The following is a 20,447-nucleotide window of genomic DNA, read 5'->3' on the forward strand; positions in this document are numbered from 1 at the left end:
TGCGCCAGTTGATATTGACATTCGGTGCTAGAGGGCAGAAATGAACCCCGGCCACGCTCTGACGCTGGGGGTGAGTTATTGAAATCAAATCGAAAGGAAAGGCCAACCTTTGAGGTCGAACTGTTTGCTGTTTGAGAAGCACCGGGGGCCAGGACGTACACAGGTGGGAATGGAAATTGCAATTCGTAGCACATTACTGGGAAAGAAAAATTGGTGAACTTTTGGTACTTTTGTGACTTATGACTTTTTCCCGTACAGTTAGCTCTCCGCTACGGAGAAACGATCCTTGGGTGGTTAGAGACTAGCGTCCGTTCGTCGCTTGATACGGTCAGGAGCTTTAAATTGGAGGAAAACGATACAGAGTTTTCCAGGGGTTTTCATAGTTGTGGGACACTTCCTTAACTCTTTCCTACTGGAAGTGAACTTCATATGATGTAAATTGGACTCTATGGCACCCTTTGTGAACAGGTTCCTTCGAAATTCCTATTGGATTTATCCAACAAAGGTGCTATAGAGTCCAATTCCCATTTCATTAAGTTCATTTCACGTTACAAAGAGATCATTAAGTGTCCCACGGCTATGAGAACTCGTGGAAAACCCTGTATATCGATAATACAAATAGGGAAAGTGAACCAATTATGTGTATAATATGCTATCAAGCTACCGAATTTACTCCTGTAAAAATAGCTATTGGATAAAAGTGTCAAAAGTCAACATATTTTCTTGAAACCTAAAATTCATTCAAATTATTTATTTCTTCACAGTCTGCATTAAAGGTTTAACTGAGTATCTTAGCCTAACTTAAATATAATTACAATGATTCAATTATGTAGAGAAGTAGCAAATGAAAAAAATATATATAGTGTAAAATCGATTAAATTGTAGTCACTTCGATTTTGCGTCCTGATTCGTTCGCTTTTTATTCTGTTCTAATGGCAGCTGTCAAAAATAACCTAATGCTAATATACACGTACCGTGACATCAAGTAGCGTTTACACGTATATACATTTTCCAAACTTTTACAACTCGGCCTATCCTGACAAATAAATTGTCCTCAATTCGTTAAACATTCTCATCATGTAGTGTCGCATCACATAATTCTGGGGCAAGATCAGCATCTGGCGCAATCCAATGTCTAAGCTTATCAGACTCAAGTATACCATCATATGGTATTTGAGTATGTTGGAAACCATCGATATCTCGAATTACATAACGGTCGTTCGGAAGTTGTTTGTGAACTATGTAAGGACCTTTGAACTTGGCAATAAATTTCTTGTTAGAATTTGCTGAATTATCGACGTTTCGAATAACAACAAGATCCCCTTCCGCAAATTCTACCGCTGGGTTGTGTCTTTTGCCAAACTGAATCAGGTTGATTTCCTGTGATCTTTTTATATTTTCAGAAGCTTCAGAACGAATAGTTTCTAAATTTCTAGAAGGTTCGTTTTTGTTATCTAGATACTCTTTGAATTCGTTTATAATGGTACCACGTTGTTCGACACCGAATAACAAAACCGAAGGAGCAAAATACGTTGACGAGTGTGTTGTGTTGTTCAGCGCATATTCGACTTCAGATAATTTGGAACACCAATCTGCATGATCCACGGAATCAGTAATTTTGCTTAACATGGGTTTGATTACTCTGTTAACTCTCTCAACCTGACCGTTGGCTTGAGGGGAACAAACGGCATTTTGAACATGTATTATGTTACGATCACTGAGAAACGTTTTAAACTCCTGAGATGAAAAACAAGTTGCACGATCACTCACTATTCGTTTGGGACGGCTATAATAGTTAAAATATTGTCCCAACACAGAACAAACCTCCCTTGTGTTGGTCGTAGTGGTGGGGTAAAGTTTTGTGAATTTAGTAAAAGAATCGATCACCACTAAAATGTATTTCTTTTTAGATTTTATGGATGGTAATGGGCCAAAATGGTCGATGTGAAGGGTATCGAAAGGTACTGAACTTTTGGGGATGTTGTACAAATTGCGCTTGTTTTTTCTTGGGGGGGCAGAGAAAAGTATACATTTAAGGCAATTCTGAATGAAATTTTGTACCTGATTTTTCATACCTGAAAACCAATAGTGTTTGGCGATTTGTGAACAGCACTTGTCAACACCTAAATGGCCTATGCTTTCATGAGTGCTTCTAATCACATTTTTTATCAGTTCTTTTGGAACGATCAATTGCAATTTGCTTTCAGGGGATTGACGATATATCACACCATCCAGTAGTGTGTACCCTGGAATTGGTTTTGTTTCTAGTTCGGTTCTCAGATGAACTAATGTAGGATCTCGGCCCTGAGCTATCTGCAACTGAATGTCGAGATCCAACTCGTCAACAGCACCTGCCATTTTGGAGCGACTAAGTGCATCAGCGTGACCCATTGCTGTTCCAGGGCGATACTGCATAGTGTATTCATAGTTTTCTAAGAACAGGGACCACCTTGCAATTTTGGCGGAGCAGTTCCTGTTCTTCAAAGTTTCCACTAGGGAATTACAATCGGTTACTATCTTTATAGGGATACCATGCACATATACATGAAAACGCTTCAAGGCGTAAATCACTGACAAAGTTTCTAACTCGTAGCTGTGAAGATTGGACTCACTAGAAGAAGCAGTTTTCGAAAAATATGCCACTGGATGGAATTTCCCATCATCTTGCTTTTGAAGTAAAACCGAGCCAAATCCAACTGTGCTGGCATCGCAATGTAGTTCTGTTTCTCGAGAAGGATCATAAATTGCCAACACAGGAGCATTAATTAATTTGGTTTTCAATTCATTAAATGCGTTCATACATGCTTCATCAAATTGGAAAGGCACTTTTTCTTTAAGTAGATTGCTCAAAGGTTTTGCAATGTTCGAGAAAGACGGGACGAATCGTCTAAAATAGGAAAACAAACCAAGACAACGCTGAACTTCCTTTGAGGTTTTAGGCACTGGGTAATTTTGGATAGCCTTAATGTGGTAGTTGCTTGGTTGAATTCCCTTTGAGTTTACATAGTAACCAAGGTAATCCAAGTTACTGCACCCAAATTTGCATTTGTCAATACGCAGTTCCAATCCATTCTTCCTAAGAGTTTTTAAAACAGCACCTAGAGTTTCTAAATGATCTTGAAACGTCTTTGACGCTATGATTATGTCGTCAAGATAGACGACTAGTTTGGCTTCGTCGATGAATTCTCGCAGTACTGAGTTAATGAATCTTTGAAATCCTGATGGAGCGTTTTTTAGCCCAAATGGCATTTTCAGATATTCATACTGTCCGTCAGGTGTTACAAAGGCAGTGTAACTAATAGAATCTTCGTGCATCTTAATTTGATGAAAGCCGCTTTTGAGATCTAAGAGAGTGAAATACCGTTTACCGCTTAGGTGTTCGAGGCAAGTGTCAATCAAAGGTATTGGATAGTTATCACGAATTGTTATCTTATTTAACGGACGGTAGTCAACACACATTCGTACCTCACCATTTTTCTTCCGTACTAACACAATAGCAGATGCGTAAGGTGAATTGCTGGGTCGAATAATTTGTTTTTCTAATAAATTTTTAACTATATCACGAACCTGATTGCGTTCGGCAAAAGACAACCGCCTAGGTTTACAGAATATTGGAGTATCATTTGTAACACTTATTTTCATTGAATGTTGTGATTCAAGAATAGTTTCATTTAAGGGGTGAAGATAGTTATTTTCCACACATGAAGCTATCAGACACATCTGGTCTTCACTCAATTCGTTTCCTATATCCAATGTGTTCGCTTCCTTACTAATATCAATAGCACATAACTCTGAAAAAGTCCTCAAAATACTCTCAGCCTCCGTACCACTATCGTTGGTCTGATTATGTTCATCAACACTATCGTATCTTTTCTGGTCTGATTGGAAAATAGATTGCGTCCAAATGTCTGCCTCATCCTTCGAATTAGTTTTAAAAATCCCCAATGAATTAAGGCGCGCTTTCACGTGTGTTGCAAGAGTAGATTTATTTTCTTTTAGTAAGTTCATCAGATTGTCTTGAGAATAACGATAACAAAGGTAATGTAAATGGATGTTCATCTTTTTTAATAAGTCCCTTCCTGCAATCAAGGGCCATGCTGTTTGTTGTTTTGGCAGTATCATAAAGGAATGGGAAACGTTGATATTTCGAAATTTTATTCTAATGTTCACATGGCCCAAAGATGTAAGCTGCTGGTTGCCTAATCCACAGAATCCCGAAAATTGAGGAGTATGTTTGATGTTTGGCACAAGTTGTTCACTGATGAAACTTTTAGGGCTGCCAGAATCAAACAAACAAAACACACGTGATTGCGTTGCGCTTAATTCATTATCATTCAGCAATGCGACACTTACCTCCTGAATTGGATCGATCCTAGCTCCTGAACCAGTCACTTGATTTCCATTATCATCTCCGTAATTGTTTTCTGCTGCAGCAGCCATCGACAGGTTCAGATGTGAGTAATCATTGCCACCGGATTGAGGCAATCGTGATGCCGGACACTGATGTTGGAAACTCTGCTGATCGCACGGTGCAAATATAGCGGCAGGCATCCTCTGGGCAACGTTCGGGCAGTCTTGTTTCTTGTGATCAGGGCTTCCACACAAGAAACATAGTTGGGCAGACTGACGTGGTTTTCGGCACTGGTTGGAAAAATGGCCGAAACTCGAACAATTGTAGCATCGCACCATTTCTTCTCGCCCATTGGCTGGTTTGGTGTTGGTTTTCAGCATCGATGTAAAACGGCTTGAAGGTTGTGGACGAGTGGGGGATGACGGTGGTTCACGCATTTGGTAATGCATCTCGCATCGGTTTACATGATCAATCAGATCATACACATCACGATATTCTTTCGCCACTAAGTTGTCATACATGGGATCGCGCGATAGTCCTCGGATGATGTATGTTATAATCGCTGCGTTACTCACGTTCCCAGTTGTTCCAAGGGCATGTACACGAAAGATGTAGGCGGCGTAGGACTCATCATTCCTTTTGAATGTATGCAACAGCTTCTTGTGAATAGCAGCTTCATTATGCGTGTCTGGGAAAGCTTTTCCCATTCCTTCGGCAAATTCTTTAAACGATGTTACAGAATGCCGGAAACCACTGTACCACTCCTTTGCAGCGCCAGTTAGCTGACTGCTAGCGTACATCAATGTCATTTGGTCGGTCCAACCATAAACTTCAGCACTGTGTTTTACCGTTTTTATCCACTGCAAGAAACTGGCACCCTCTCCAAACATCGGAATAATCTGCTTAACCTCTTCCGGATGAAGCAATCTAGCTGTATTGGAGTATTCACGACTTTGGCTCTCAAGCGCTGCTAATTTGTTCCGCAGTTCAAGTATCTCACATTTTTGCTTTAGGAGCACAATTTCTGCTGCAGCTTCGTCGTTTTCTTTGATCACATCAGTTTTCATGATCTGGGTGACGCTCTCTTCTTTACTTTCGGCAATGGCTGCGTTGCACATGGTGTCGTTGGAATCGCCATTTTGTTGCGAGCTAGGGTACGCTTCCTTATAGAGAGCACGGATCTGCATCAGTGTTGCCGTACATGGCACGGTTATTTCGGCCGACTGGAGTGCGCACAGCATCTCATCCTTAGTCACTCTCTGGTCATCTACGGACATTTTGGGCTCACTATCCCACTTCTGAGATGTAAAATCGATTAAATTGTAGTCACTTCGATTTTGCGTCCTGATTCGTTCGCTTTTTATTCTGTTCTAATGGCAGCTGTCAAAAATAACCTAATGCTAATATACACGTACCGTGACATCAAGTAGCGTTTACACGTATATACATTTTCCAAACTTTTACAATAGAAAGATAAAAAATTGTAAACTTAGAAAAACAAAGATAACATAGAAATATATAGAACACGAGAGCATTTTTTTTTTATTTTGACCCAGTGTTTCAAGAAATCGTAGAAAATTCCAATCAAAAATTGTATCTCAAGGTATCAAAGAGGGATATAGCGTGTTTCTAGCAATTCGCCATAACTGTACCAATTATGGCTGTAAGCAATCTCAAATCTAGTAATAATTAGTTCATTAAATACGTTCAGTTAATAGTTTCAAATCTCCGTTTTCTATCAATGGTTGTGTTAAAAGCCACGCTCAATTAATCGCACAATTTACAATTTACAATTTTAAGTTGGTTATGATGAAACTGATCCAATTTTATAACATTTTACACATAACTGGTGCTTAAACCCCATATTAACACTTTAGATTGCGAAAATAACAACGAGAAAACCGATTTGTTCACATGTAAACCTTCCACTACGTCCGAAATGACATTAATAAGGCATCCATGTTATACGGCGATAATTGGTAAGTTGATGTTAAGTTGTACCAATCACATACACATACGGAAAAAGGCATATTTTCGATGAAATGTTAGTAAATTTCGATGAGGAACTATTAACTTATTAACATTTTGTACCAAAACGATTTTTGTAAGACATAATTACAGAATTAGGTGCTTTCATATCGCTGATATCCTACAGCACTGCTCTTAGCAAAATGGTAAGCACATATAATAATAATGAAGCACATATATCTCAAAATGTTCATATTGGAAATGAAAAATCCATCGGTGATTTTAGAATACAAATTTACGGTTTTAGAGAGGAAATATTGTTCGTTACAGCCATAGCTGGTACACTTACGCTACTTGAAAAAATTACATCTTTTCATTGGGGCCCTTCACGGTTCTAGTCAGTTTTTTGTATTGAGTTTGACAGTTGGAGGCTGAAATCATGTAAACACTCCATACAAAACTACACAAAAATTGCAATTTTCAGTCTAGATTATTCTAGCCTCATAGCTAGAATTAGCTTCGAGTACCTGCTCGAAAACACGGTGTTATTTACATTTACCCCAAGGTGCATTAAAGAGATCACGTGGTGGAATCTAGAATCAAAGTGTATTTAGTGCAGGTGGTTCCATAGCATTTTTTTAGCAACCAATTTTTAACATCACTTTTTGACAGGATGGGTGAAACATTTTGCTGAAACAAGCTTGCTGGAGGCTTGACGAATACACAAAACACTCTTAAAATTTTCATTCACAAGCAGAAGCGATAAAAATCAGCCTTCTAAATTCATACACCTTGGGATAAGCCCACCTGTATATTATACTCACCTAGAAAGCTACTCGAAAACTGCTATACTATGCAAACAGCTGACAGGCTGAAATTTCAGCCTACGAACTTACAACGGAAAGGGCCCCATTAATAGACTTTCTTTCGGATTCATGTGTAAAAACATCTGTACGCTCTAGATTTTGCTTCGATTATTACTACAAATGTGGACAAACAACTCATTCTTTGGTAGCGCAAACAAACGATTTAAATGGAACAATACATCTACCGTACACAATAGTGCAACAGCACAGTACGTCCAGTGCGATCAGTGGTCTATTGCATCGCTTGTTACGATACGCCAGTGTCATTCAGCGTTCCCTCACAAAGCACCAATGTCGCACAATGGCAACCCCAACCCTCAATCGTCCGAGCAACGTTATCGAACGTTTCGATGAGAATTTAATGGACTGATAAAAAACGAACCCGTCCATAGAGAGCCGTCCTTCGGCATGACGGTATGACCATTTTATCGCTCCGAAACCGAACAAAACGGGGTAAACTGTCAACTGCTTTTTTCCAACCCCGGTCAACCAGGCGTCTCCATCTCAGCAAGCGGCGAACCTCGCCTGTCCACTGCACGCCTGTCCAGTGTGCTACTACCACCACCATGACGGACAATTCGTTTAACCGTTTTCTATTCAACAGAAAGTATACCACTTTCCTGCAACCCCCTTCTTTCTGCCCCATCGTCAACCCCCGAACGTTTTGTGAAAGAGTTTTTTTTTTTTCCCCGTAAACTCGTTTCTTTCTTCTTCACAACTTTCCAGCGTCACACACCGATGCATTGGCGATGCTATTGTGAAGTGTCAGCCAAGTAGATAGGTGACATTGCCGGCCGAGACTACTCACGAAGCGTTTGTGGAGCGTGTAGAGCGATAAGCAAAGAGGAAAGGCGCATTAGAAGAAGACGAAGAAAGCAAAAAAGAAGAGACGTTATTTTATTGAAACTTGTTTCGGGCGGACAATGGCGCCCAACTTTACCAGTGGCGTTGGCGCGGTTTGTGCTGGAGTGTGAAGTGAGGAAGGAAAAAGAAAAGCTCAACGGCTACTGGCGAATAGCAATGATTTGGTTTCATTCGCTGGCAATCATCGAATGAGTTTGAGGGCCAGCGCAAACAAACGCGCGTTTTGTGTGGCTAGGGTCCCACGCCGTTTCAACTGATTCGAATCGATTGCACATGCTGAAGAAATGGTTGATATAGAAAAAAAGGCCTGTTGACATAACTTCCGAAACGAGAGGCGAAGCATAAAATGCTTCCTTTATATTTCAATCGTTCAACAGCACACCGGTTCAAGCACCGTGCTTGGCCTTTTGCGCATTTGACTCTTGCAGTACAGGTTGACCATTTGATGGCCACTCTCTTTAGGCGTGCATGTGGCGCACGTGTTCACACACGGCTTGGACAAACCGGGCAAAGGCAAGAAATATATATCGTGGAGCATTTTTTTTTTAATGTGTAAGCTTAAGAAAAACAAACGTAAAAGCGATGGAGTGGACGCGGCAGCAAATAATCGAATGCAATCATGTCACAACGTCTGTCACTGTGTGTGGTCAATCATCCTGATGGTAGGGCAAACCTGTTCAACCTTCGATTGATTGCCGATTGATGCACCGCTGGTATTGATTTTGTTTTGCTATTATTATAAACAAAAGCCTTTTTTATACAAAACAGGCGAGCCTGGATTTGTGCACTTGCCGAACAAATATTTATAATAATTCGCATGAATAATTAATCCGTGTGCGTTTGTTTCCACCACGGAAAAAAAATGGGGGGATAAAACGTACCATAACCGATGCTATTTATCATACAACAAACCCGAACACGGACGATCAATTTCACTCCACTCCCTGCCTGTATGACGCAAACAAAACGCCCGAACAAATCGCACATCTCCTGCCAACGAGGAGAACAAACCGCTGCCACCACCACCACCTTGTGAAAAATGGTCCGGGCTTCAGCCGTTGCATTCGTTATGCGATGCAGTTCTTTGTTATCGGGCTGCAGTCCACCCCCACCCCCCCTTCTTTCGCTCTGCACGTGACTGATGTGATCCAATTCCGTTTTTTTCGAGCACAATGCATGCAACACGAGCGGCGTCAAATGGAACGATAAAATGCAACAATTTATTTATGACAGCTATCAATTCATCTCGCCACGGTGTGCGGCGGCGGCGGCGGGGGTTGACGGAACCTTGTTGGCAGAAACCTCTAGCAGCAACATATGCTTATTAATCGGGGCCGGACAAGCAATAATGAAAGGTGAACGGCGGACGTTCCTATGCAAACCGTAAAACACAGACGGGGATTTGCTATCGTTCCTGTTGCTTCTTCCTTTCTAAAAACGGCAAATGGCGGACAGACACAGGGGGCGTAAATGGGTTACGTGTTGCTTTGAGCCTTTTCACACTTTTTAACTGTTTTAAAAAAAATCAAAACTAAAATAAATGTTTAATGTATTATGCTTCAATATGAAATTTAAAAAAAAATCAAAAGAATAACGTCAAAATATACATTTAAACTGAGTTTTACCTGCATTGTGATATTGCTTGACACGATTGTGATTTTATCTGAAATTGTAAAATTCTGAACATTTCTTTTATTTTTGAAAACTCCTTTAAACCCCTTCCAATTGCGTTTGTGATGATTGTTGATCCCTATTTCGCAAAAATATATAAAAAAATCTAAAAACTAAAGCTAACAGTCTTGTAGCTCGACACAAATGAGAACAGTCCGGCAAGGTTTGCTTTATTGCAAAACTCCTATTTCAGCATCACAACAAGCGCACAACACCGCCGTTTCTGTCCGTTTGCTCCCGTATCATATGTGCGTTGTAAAACTGGGTCAAAATCCCATTGAAAGGCGTAACATGAACATCATCCATGTTAGTATCACGATAAACCACGTTTGCCGTTTTCACTGCTGGCCCTGTTCGTTGCTGAGCGTATTATGTGTGCGCTTCTACCCTTCCAGACGCCTTCCAATCCAGCTTAAACTCATCCGCACGCTAACCCAACAAAAGGCTTACTGATCCCGTCTCCTACAATACAAAGAAGAACCTCCTGTTTGTAATCGCTTAAGCGTGAAGCGTTGCTTCTTGGCACTTACAACACCCGCACCCCATCACCGAAGCATCTTGTGGCATCGTGGTGGGAAGCGAAAGTGTGGCTTGCCCCTTTTTAATCTGCCCACAAATGGATCGAAAAATCTTCCCTCGCTTGCACAAACAAAAACGCCATTTTTTTGTGCGAGCAGCTCCCCTTCGTTTCATTTATGGATAATGTCTTTGGCTCGTTGGTTGTGTCTGATTGCCTTGATCCTGTTGGAATGGTTTTTTTTGCCGCCTTTCCTCCGTTCGCTAACTGCTGATTATTATTTTTCCACACCTTCACGTTTGTGACGCCTGCCGAACAAATTGCGCTTTCCAATTCCGCCCGCGAACGTTGCGCGTACTCTATTTCTATTCCCTCACGCCTTACCAACCCACACACACACACACACACACACACACACCCGCGCACGATAATGTGGCGGCAAACAAACAAAGGATTCACGCTCCTACTCCCTCCCACAGCGCGGTGCAATCACGCTGGGGCTTGGGAAATGAGGGGTAGATAGTGGGCAGGATCGGTACGCGATACGCTTGTCTCTCGATGCTGTCCAATTTTCTCTTCCCCCTTCCGACCTCACCAGTCCCACCCCGTAACGGAAGCCGCACGTTCCGGATGCCAAAACCAATTTACTGGCATTCGCGCGTGCCCGCGCGGCTGCCACCCTGCCTCCCTGTGCCGTCATCGCAAGGACAAACGACGAGCGAACCTTAACACTTCTCCCACCCACCCGCCCATAAAGCCCCTGCCTGTGGGGGTGGTGATTGTGAGAAACAAAAACAAAGGGAGAAAAATTACGCGAGCGAGAGAGAGAGAGAGAGAGCGAGAGAGAAAAAGAAGTATAAAGATAAAGAGAGGGAAAGGGAAGAGAGTGGATGGGGTGCGGGAGAAAACACGACCAAAGCAAGAAGTCGAACGATGCGTTCTGCGACGGCAAAGCGCACACACACACAGACACACGGAAACCGCGAGAAGGGAAGCGTGAGAACTTCTCGATTTGTGGGAAAAACACTCCCCATCGTCCACTTTCCACCTTTGCCTTCTAGAAGTGAGTTGGGATATGTGTATATGCGCGAACTCGCCTACTCTTTGCCACACACACACACACACACACACACACACATGCACACAAGCAGCCCGTCTGTATGCACACACACACACACACACACTCTGCGGTTGTTCGGTTGAAGTGAGTTGAACGGAAAGGCTACCGCCACACAGTGGGATTTTAGCTCGAAAATAAACAAAAAACAAAAAAAAAACAATCAGAGTATACAGAAGCGCGTTGTTGTCTGATTAAATCTTTCAAGATTTTCAACAAACAAAGGATTGCAATAAAATTTTTGGTTACATTTTTAGGACTTTTATACATTAAATATACAAACTTTCATGGACATGTAAGAACGTTTGTATGGCATGGAGTAATTGGATTGGAAACAGTCACAACAAACGTGGGACGAATTCAACAATAAACCACCGTGAAGGCTCCGTTTACGCCTAAATGTATGCAATGAAAATTTTAAATTATAAATTTAAGCTATAAGGGTAATATTGAAATAATTTAAAAGAACTCAAGAGAAACAAAACTGTAGTTTTCCACGACAACTTTAAGTTTTGGGCCAATGGGTAATTCCAATAGTGCGTTATAGAATATTTTTTAAAGGACTGCCCTATTTGCGCCTAAATGTATGCAAAGTAAAATAATAATTAGACATGATTAGTTCCTTAGATTAGTTGGCAATTACTGAACAAGATTATACGAGAAATAATGCAATGAATTAAGGCTTTTCGATGGACAACAATGTAGGATAAACTCTATCTACTATTCCGTTAACAATTGTGAAACTGTTTGTGGACACTTTTCAAAATTCCCGCATCATACCGTGCCGTGTATACTCTTAACAATGCCTGCCGGATGAATGTTTTTTTTATGTCGTTTTGCCTCCATTCCTATACTATCCACTCCACTACTACGAACGGTTTGTGAGCAAGGAAACGGCTTTTCAAAATACTACTTAACGCTCACACACACACACACACACACACAAATGTGTATGTCCTCAGCCAGAAAGGAACTGCGTCTCCATGGCATTCTCCAAACCACCGGTGCGGGTAAAGGCCTACGATTGTCTACCATCGAAATGAATCACAAGACACACACACGTTTTCGCTTTGCGCAATCCTGTGCTTCTATGCCCATCGAAAAAAACACTCTCCCACACACGCAAACGAAACACTACTTTGCTATAGGAAAGAGAAATCCAGCCACGAAAGCAAGGACGAGAAGCAACGAACGCACGCGACGGCTACGGCTGTAACCGAACAATCCGGTTCAGTGCCTGCTTCTCGCAACACGCAACGAACGAAGGTCCGCTCCACCGAGGACTAACTTTAGCTACTTTACCCTCACACTAACACCGCGACACACACACACACAGACAAAAGGTCGTGAGCGCACGGTTACACGGTTACAGGGAAGGAGCGATTTCATTCGTTATCAGTGCTTCCGCTTGCCACGGGGACGATTCGTTCGAGTAGTTTTGCCACAGTTCCGTGAGCAGCACACAGAGACTGCGGCTGTTTGACATTTCTATTCCAAGCGGTGGAGGCCCCTCACAGATTGAAAGAAAACGGGGGAGGGGTGGGCAAAAAAGGGTTTCCCAGTAGCTTTTTAGAGATTCTTTTCCACTCACAGTAGTTTTTAATGTATCGTTTTGTAACAGAACCATTAAATTTAAATGCCTTTTGGATAGATTAATGAGAAAGTTGACCATATTTACCTTCGGTTTGTTCTGTTAAAAGCCCTTGTAATGCTTGTTAGGGGGCTTTAATTCCATCGCCAGTCGGGTTGATGCTATTTGATGCTCATTTTGGATTTCTAGACCTTATTCTAACGGACGATTCCTTTCGCTCGGTGCACAAAATGATGCTGGAAAGGTGCTTGCTTGACGGCGACATGATATGTTTCGTTGATTTATGCTTAAATCGCCAAGTGTACACTATTTTGATGTGCGGCACACCATAAAAAGGGGTAAGAAAACCACACTTCTCGCGAGATTGTTTAAGCAGCAACAGAATTTTTTAACAGATTTTTCAACGCTAAGCATTAATCTCCGCGAAAACTCTTTTCTGTGCGAGCTAATCTCACCATCGTATCACTCGGCAGCCCTCCTTTCTTGCCGCGCTTGATTGACCTGTTCCGATGACAGGCTGCCTTTCACCAGCGAATTGTCACCGTTTCACCAACACTGCTCACCACCACCACCCTAACGCGCGTGTGGGTTCACGGTCAACGGCGTACCTTTCCTTGGCAATGGTATTGGTTGTGCTGCGCGTCAAGTTGGGTTCACTTTAAAGAGTTGCCCGAAGGACGGGCAAGAAAACGGGCCCTTCCGGAACAACAACAACAACAACAAAATCGCTCTCACACACCCACACACTCTGGTCACGGAAAGCGGAAACACACACACAAACACACGAGCGAGACGCTCAATTCAACACGTCCGGAACGGGGACGACTTTTGTGCGACCTCCACAGCCACCGAAACCGAAACGGCTGCCAGCGCGCCAGCGATGATGTCCGCCGCGGAAGGAAGATGTTTCCACGGAAGCAGGGGGAATCACGACCAGCCTGGCAAGTGGAACTGGGGCTTTAGAGTGGAGGGGAGGGGAAACAAGGATTTCTGCTCACCCACAGCTCTCATGCAACATACACGCGCACTACGCTCTCTCTCTCTCTCGCACACACGCTCACTGCTGGGGCGCCGCGGGCTGGTCGATTTCTTTCCGCAAAAGCGCTTTAAGGGATGCTTTTGGGCGCTTCTACCCCTTCACTTTTCTTGTGCCTTGCCACTCCTGTGTTTAGGAAGGAAGATGACACACCATAGAGGGGTGAAAAAACACGGTCACCGCACAACTGGACACCATTTGTCACTCGTTCAGTGTTTGGCGACGCAAGGGAGGCTCCGTTCGCACGCGGACACCTCTTTATGGGGCCGACTGACTTCAATCACTTTTCACTGGTGAAAATCCGGTACAAGAAAGAAAAACGGCGACGGCCACACTCACGCACACGCTGCTGGGCACGGCACTGGTAGGCCTTCCGCCGCCCCAACGAAGGCCCGAACGTGGGAGCACATTGCCACTGCCTACTACGTTTTTTATGTAACACACAGTCACACACACACACACGGCACACGTCGTCATGCACGCACTACCACCCTCTCCGTCGTTCGCACATCTTCAGTGCCGCGGATTGTTGCGTTTTGCTCAATCGAAGCAGGCTCTTGTTTGCCGCGGTGACGCGTCGCCGTGTTTTGACGTTGTCAGAGCCCCTGGGTCAGCCTTTGTTTGCTTGCTTGCTTGGTTTTCACTCCTCCCCCTCTTCCCACCTCCCCCGTTTCGTCTCACTCCTCACTGTGAGGCACGTTTCACACACGAGCACACGAGTGCCACGATAAGGGACCGGAAATGGGCGCCGTGGTCCTGCCAGCGCCAGTGTTCATCCGTTTCTGAGCGACGCCACCAACTGGAAGGTGTCTAATATAGAACAACACAGAGAGAGAGAGAGAGAGAGGGAGAGAGCATAGGCGCGCAAAAGCTGTTGGGAAGCTCCGTGAAGCAGAAACTCCCAGTGGCCGGAGGCATCACTCTCCACTCTAACACACAAACACACCGTCTCGCGCTCGGTGGGAAAAGCTTGGTGTTGGTTGTGGAAGAATCGCTCCAAAATTGGAGCCTGCTTTGCCGCTCTGCAGAGTAACCAGCTTTGCTCACTACCAATACTACTACACGTGCTTACTCTCTCTCTCTCTCACTCTTAGATACACAGAAAGAAAGGCTCCTAGGAAACGGGAACCCTACGCCAGTGAACGGGCCTGGACTGGAAGGATGAACCGCGCGTGAATGCTACACCAAAAAATGCGCATAGTACATTATGGTGAAAATTGTATGTATGTGTGTTTTTTTTTGCTCCCATTTGCGCGGGATTGATTTTGGCGGGCGTTTTTTTGGGGATGCCCCTTACGTGCGCGTGTTTCGAACGCGATTCACTCGTAGTGGTGACAATGAAACCAGCGGTTTACAGGCTTCGGGACGGCAAAAGGGCGGCTGCGTGCAAGGGTGAAGGTTAAGGCGATGGCTACCAAACGGTGGTAGGCCCTGCTGGATACACTGTGGAGCGGCTTGCCGTCATGATTCATGATTCATTTGTTGAACTTCTCCTCCTTTTTTGGGTTTTTGTTGTTGTTTTTCGGGATTAGTTAACAGTAATGTTTGTAGGTTAGAATTAATCAATATAAAAAGGGTAAGACTATTGTTTTTTGTATTATAAAAATGATAGTTTTTCTTAAATTGTTTGCAAAAAATATTAATAAAATTTTTCACAAAACTGATGGAGACGCCTAGTCTTTCGTAAAATCAGCTGGCTTTTGGAAAATGCAAAAAATCATCGTTTTGTACGCTGTGAAAACTACACCATCCAAGTAACCAAACAGAGCAGAGAACAGTTGTTTTTTACCACTCCGGCCTTAGTATGAAGCTAACGGAACAGGATCTCCATCTTTTGGAGTTCGCTTCCTACGACGACTACCTCAACTCGCTGATCGATGGCAAAAGTCTCCAATATTTCGGTAATCGGGAAAATTTAATCAGTCTTTACCGGACGGGCTACAGGTAAGCTGTCAGGAGCAGGGTAGTGGCCTAAATACTTTACGCTCTTTTATTTTGCAGAGCACTCACGAAGGAAGCTTTCGACGCCCAGCGAACGTTTCTGGAGGTGACGAAGGACCCGAACACACTGTTCAGCCGTCACATTGCCCCGAAGGATCGATTCCTGCAAGAGATCGCCAAACGTGAGCGCCCAAATCGGTTGGGTTTGCTTTCGGTAGGGCAGTCAAAGCAAACATTATTAGTCTTTTGTACCATTTTCACCCTCCATTTGTGCCACCAGACCATCATCTACATGCGGTACGTGAAGAAGGCGACCGAAATCTCGGGCTACATTGACTACGAGGAGGCGCTGCGCCGGGTGCACCAGGACCAGCAGTACTCGAACGATTGGCGCGCGATCTTTGCGGAGGAAAGGGTGCTCTACCCGACGCCCGCCGACCTGCTGTACTACAACGCGAAGACGGGCCGCAGCATGCGGAACAACACGCGCAACTATCAGATCCTGTGCGACCCGGCCCGGGGCATCATCTTTCGCAACATGTACGACCGGAAGGACATCTATCCGGACCCGGTGGCCCGCTCGTACGGCACCAACACGAGCCGGATCGAGCTGGCGAGCGATCTGTACGAGCAGGTCGTGCTGTACGATCATGTCGTGCGGAAGAACTACTGAAACCGGAAGGAAGCTAATCCGCGCTGTGAGTAAGTAGTGCGTGTGAGTGTGTGTGTGAGAACACATTCACACGAGTGAATCAATACACGTTCAAGGATGTTAGGCGTCCTTCCCGTACGGTCGCTTTCACTAAATAATGTTTCGTTTTTTTCGTTGTTCCCCACGAACAGCGAGACACAACGACATACGTTGGTCGCCATTTTCCAACGGCTGCGCACGACGCATGAAACGCTTTGTTCTCCAGCAAGGCTTCGCTCTCTCTCTCTCTCATGCTCGGGCGCACCAACACACACACACACAGACGGTTAGCGTCATTTAGACGCTGGGTGGAAAATGCACCAAAAGGCGCGGAACGAACGAAACCATTTGTTCTCTCCATTCCCTTTTTTCCCTCCTTGGGATGCGCGGGAACGAATGCACTTCACCGTTGGTGCCATTTTACGCGCATCAAGTAGTGTGTGTGTGTGTCCGTGTATGAGTTGCAGAGCATCTCCAATAGTACAGCAGTCAGTAGTGTAGGGGGAGGTTGCACTCTTTATCCTTTTCCAAAAGCCAGGTGTGTGTGTGTATGGTCGTCGTGCCGTCGTTGTGGCGGAGCGTAAATTTTACGATTACTATCCCGAACGTCATCATACCGGAGGGGGGGGTGATGGTGATGGTGAAAGTACTCCACTCTCCATCCACTCCACTTTGAACACACCAGCCAACCAATCGAGGATCGGGAAACGGGGCTGATGACGCTCTAACGCTGCGACCCTGGGAAATGGTTGGCCTTGTTTTTATACGCGTCACATGCACACGGTGCAACCTATCTCTCTCTGTCTCTCTAGGTGTGTGTGTATAGGTGGGTTTGTGCCCCTTTTTTGCATAGCGAAACGCAACAGGACCACCAGAGGTATACCAGGTACGCGACTTTCAAGTGGGCAAGGTCATGACATTTCTAGCACACAACACACATCGCAACGGCTCGAATGCAACAGAATTAGCATCAGCTTCTATCCACGTGTGGGTCGTTCTCCCCTCCCCAATGCCAATCAAAGCCCGGCGGCTGTGGTTGCTGTAACGAACTGATAGCTAATCTTGAGTGGGACCAATCAGTGCCTCATCTCTTTATTGTTCAATCGGTTTTGTCCCATTCCTCCGGTCACTTCTTGCTATCATGCGGAGCAGACACCTGCCGGAACTGGAGGAACTTTTCCGAGAACCGCATTCCCACATTCAACCCATGTACGGAGCGTGAGCGTGGGCGTGGGAAATGCTCATCGTAGACTCGCTCATTCATTTACCTATACCGCCCACCGACCCACCAATACCTGGGTACCGCTGAAAAAAGGTCTCGCAAAAAACCCTCCCTTGGTTTGGTGGCCTTTGCCGATGCGTAGGCGTACGCGTGAAAGCGTCCTGTCCTCGAGCACATCGCCCACGCGCCAGCGTAACAAACGGGCATCGTAATCGAGACTCCTTTCCCATCCGATGATGACGTCACCCTGTCCCAACACACACTGTGAATGTTCTGCTTTGTCTTTGCCGAAAAGAACCCTGGGAGAGAATCTACCAGATCTGATGCGAGATCCCAGCGCCTTTCGTTCGTGTCATGCGGTAATTTTCGGGGTTCGGCTTGCTTTCTCTGATATTGGGGGTTTTGGAAGCGGCCAGGCGCTTGGTGTGTTGTCCCACAACCTCATGCACAATCGGTCCCTTTTGCTTCCTCTTGCCTCTTCCGCCTCTTCTCTTTCACGCCGAGGGAATCATAAACCACGAGGCGTACGTTGGCGTAATGCATGGTTTACCTTGTCCCACGAGCACACAGGCTAAATCATTTCGCAAACAGTTTTATTTCACACATTGTTTTTCACTTTGTGCGACAGGGAGCTGCAGCTCGGACGGGGGAGGTGACCCCACCCACAGATGAGTGGTGTGGGTGGTGCCCAGGTGAATGCCGCATTTGTGGACCGAATTTGTGCGGGGCCCCGCGGGGAAGGACAACACAGGCACTGATGCAAACGAGGCCGTTAGCTTATTTATAATACGATCAGGTTAAGGTTTTTTTTGTGATTTGTTCTTTCCGCGATTGTTTTGGGAAATGGTAACCATAGAAGGGTTGTGTGAGATAGTGGTTGGGTAGGCGCATGGCCCTACCACACCGTGATAACAGCTACCGGGGATGTATGGGCGGGCATGTAACGATGAAATAAATTGCCCAAAAAATTAGATTAACGAGTCCGGCACATGGCATGCAATCGTTGAAACCAATGCTCCGTAACGAAGTGTTGTGTGTGTGTGTGTGTGTGAGCGCACGTACATAAATAGGATGAGTCGAGCACGCTAGGGAGATATTTGCCGGATTCATTGCACTTGCCGGATATCGGAAGAATTAATAATGATAATAGATTAGGGCAATCCGAACCGGGGATGCTCAACAGTGTAGCGACAATTTCGTACTGTTGAAGTTGTCTACAACTTTCGTTTTAACCCATTACAAAATAGCTCTCTTACCTAGACACTGTTGATCTTGTTCGTTTTGCTCAGGGCATGATGATGTCACACACATTCAACAAACTACGCACGCGAATGACCTTTTCCGTTATCAATATTTTACGGCAAATGGAATCGCTCGCGCGTAGCATCAATCTTGAGCTTCGGTGTCAGCGGTGGCTATGTTCTTTTCTGTTTAACATTCGATTGGTTTCACTGCACCAAACGCCCAACAGATCAAACTGATATACTGGAGCTGTTCTATCGCTGCTGGAATGTTTCACTCATGCACTGATTTGTTACGACTAATTATTTAATTAATCTAAAAATGTACAACACGCTGCTTCCTACTGGGATGATAGATGCTAGAAGTAAACAACTTTACTTTACACGTTCTCGGACTGAAGTGATAAGCAACTCTGGTATGGGGCATGATCGACGTTTACGTCGATATTGTTCTTATAGGAAGAGTGAAAAAGATGCAGTACTATACAATTTATGTTGTGCATGCTTAAGGTTTTTGCTTCATATACTGCTATTTAAATTGGACCTAATTGATGTTAATCTAATAATCTAATTAATAGATGTATTCCCTAATGAAAGAAATAATTCAAATTCGATTTTTCTTCTGCAAATAGCGTCCTCTATTAACGCCGAGATAGAGAAAAATCGCTGAGAAATATGGAACCTAAACAGAACTTGTATTGGTTCCAGAACTGATTCAAAACTCATACCGTTCGAGGAGAACTGATACTGATTCCATTCCGTTCCACTGATCCTATACATCCTATAATTCCTATAAATGATCCCGATTCCATCCTGAAGCCTGGAACTGATCCTGAACTCACGCTGTTACTGAAACTGATACTGTCCAATACCGGCCTTGGAACAAATTACGTACCCGAATTGGTCCTGGAACTAAGCCTGCACCCATACCAGTCCTGTAACTAATCCTAAATCCACACAAATACAAAACCTTTACCAGCACTGGAAGTGATCCTGACTTCACATAGCTCCTGCAAATGATGTTTGAAACTGGTACTGTTTCGGTCCTGTTTCGGACTGATCATGAACTGATTATAGCGATCTCACTAACCGGCCCTGAATACCCGTTGGACCAGGAACTGATCCAGAAAGTATACCGCGTGTTTACATTAGCTCTTTTGAACCCATCGAATCCTTCGAACTCCATACCCACAAGTGGTGAAAAGCAGAGACATCGAACCAATCAAACCATCAACTCCATACAATTTAGACAGGGAATTCGATTCGACAGGTTCGATTGGTTTTAAAGAGCTAATATGCAAACACACGTAAACATCGGTCCTGGAACTGGTCCTGACTAGTCCGTTTTAGATTTCATTCGGAATACCTATC

General features: G+C 44.3%; 2 protein-coding genes across 4 annotated transcripts in view; one reads left to right on the plus strand and one right to left on the minus strand.

Moving 5' to 3' along the window:
- Positions 1-19,528, minus strand: part of LOC1276837 (heparan sulfate glucosamine 3-O-sulfotransferase 5) — a 70,770-nt gene extending 51,242 nt beyond the window's left edge. Inside the window, exon 1 of the mRNA XM_061648843.1 lies at positions 19,092-19,528. The gene's annotated coding sequence lies outside the window, so the exon portion shown is untranslated. The remainder of the gene's footprint in view (positions 1-19,091) is intronic.
- On the plus strand, positions 15,594-20,069 carry LOC3290120 (cilia- and flagella-associated protein 299). Of its 3 annotated transcripts, none has more exons than XM_061648844.1 (4): positions 15,594-15,925; positions 15,983-16,136; positions 16,203-16,624; positions 19,709-20,069. In XM_061648844.1, exons 1-3 carry the CDS (start codon positions 15,786-15,788, stop codon positions 16,593-16,595), a joined length of 687 nt encoding a protein of 228 aa, XP_061504828.1. In that variant the 5' UTR covers positions 15,594-15,785; the 3' UTR covers positions 16,596-16,624; positions 19,709-20,069. The 3 variants fall into 3 exon arrangements, with proteins under 3 accessions (XP_061504828.1, XP_061504829.1, XP_556870.3); XM_061648845.1 differs by having other exon boundaries at positions 16,203-16,620; XM_556870.4 differs by lacking the exon at positions 19,709-20,069 and having other exon boundaries at positions 15,595-15,925; positions 16,203-16,741.
- The last annotated feature ends 378 nt before the right edge of the window (positions 20,070-20,447 follow it).

This window comes from Anopheles gambiae, chromosome 2 (assembly GCF_943734735.2).
Source record: "Anopheles gambiae chromosome 2, idAnoGambNW_F1_1, whole genome shotgun sequence".
Classification (NCBI taxonomy): Eukaryota; Metazoa; Arthropoda; class Insecta; order Diptera; family Culicidae; genus Anopheles; species Anopheles gambiae.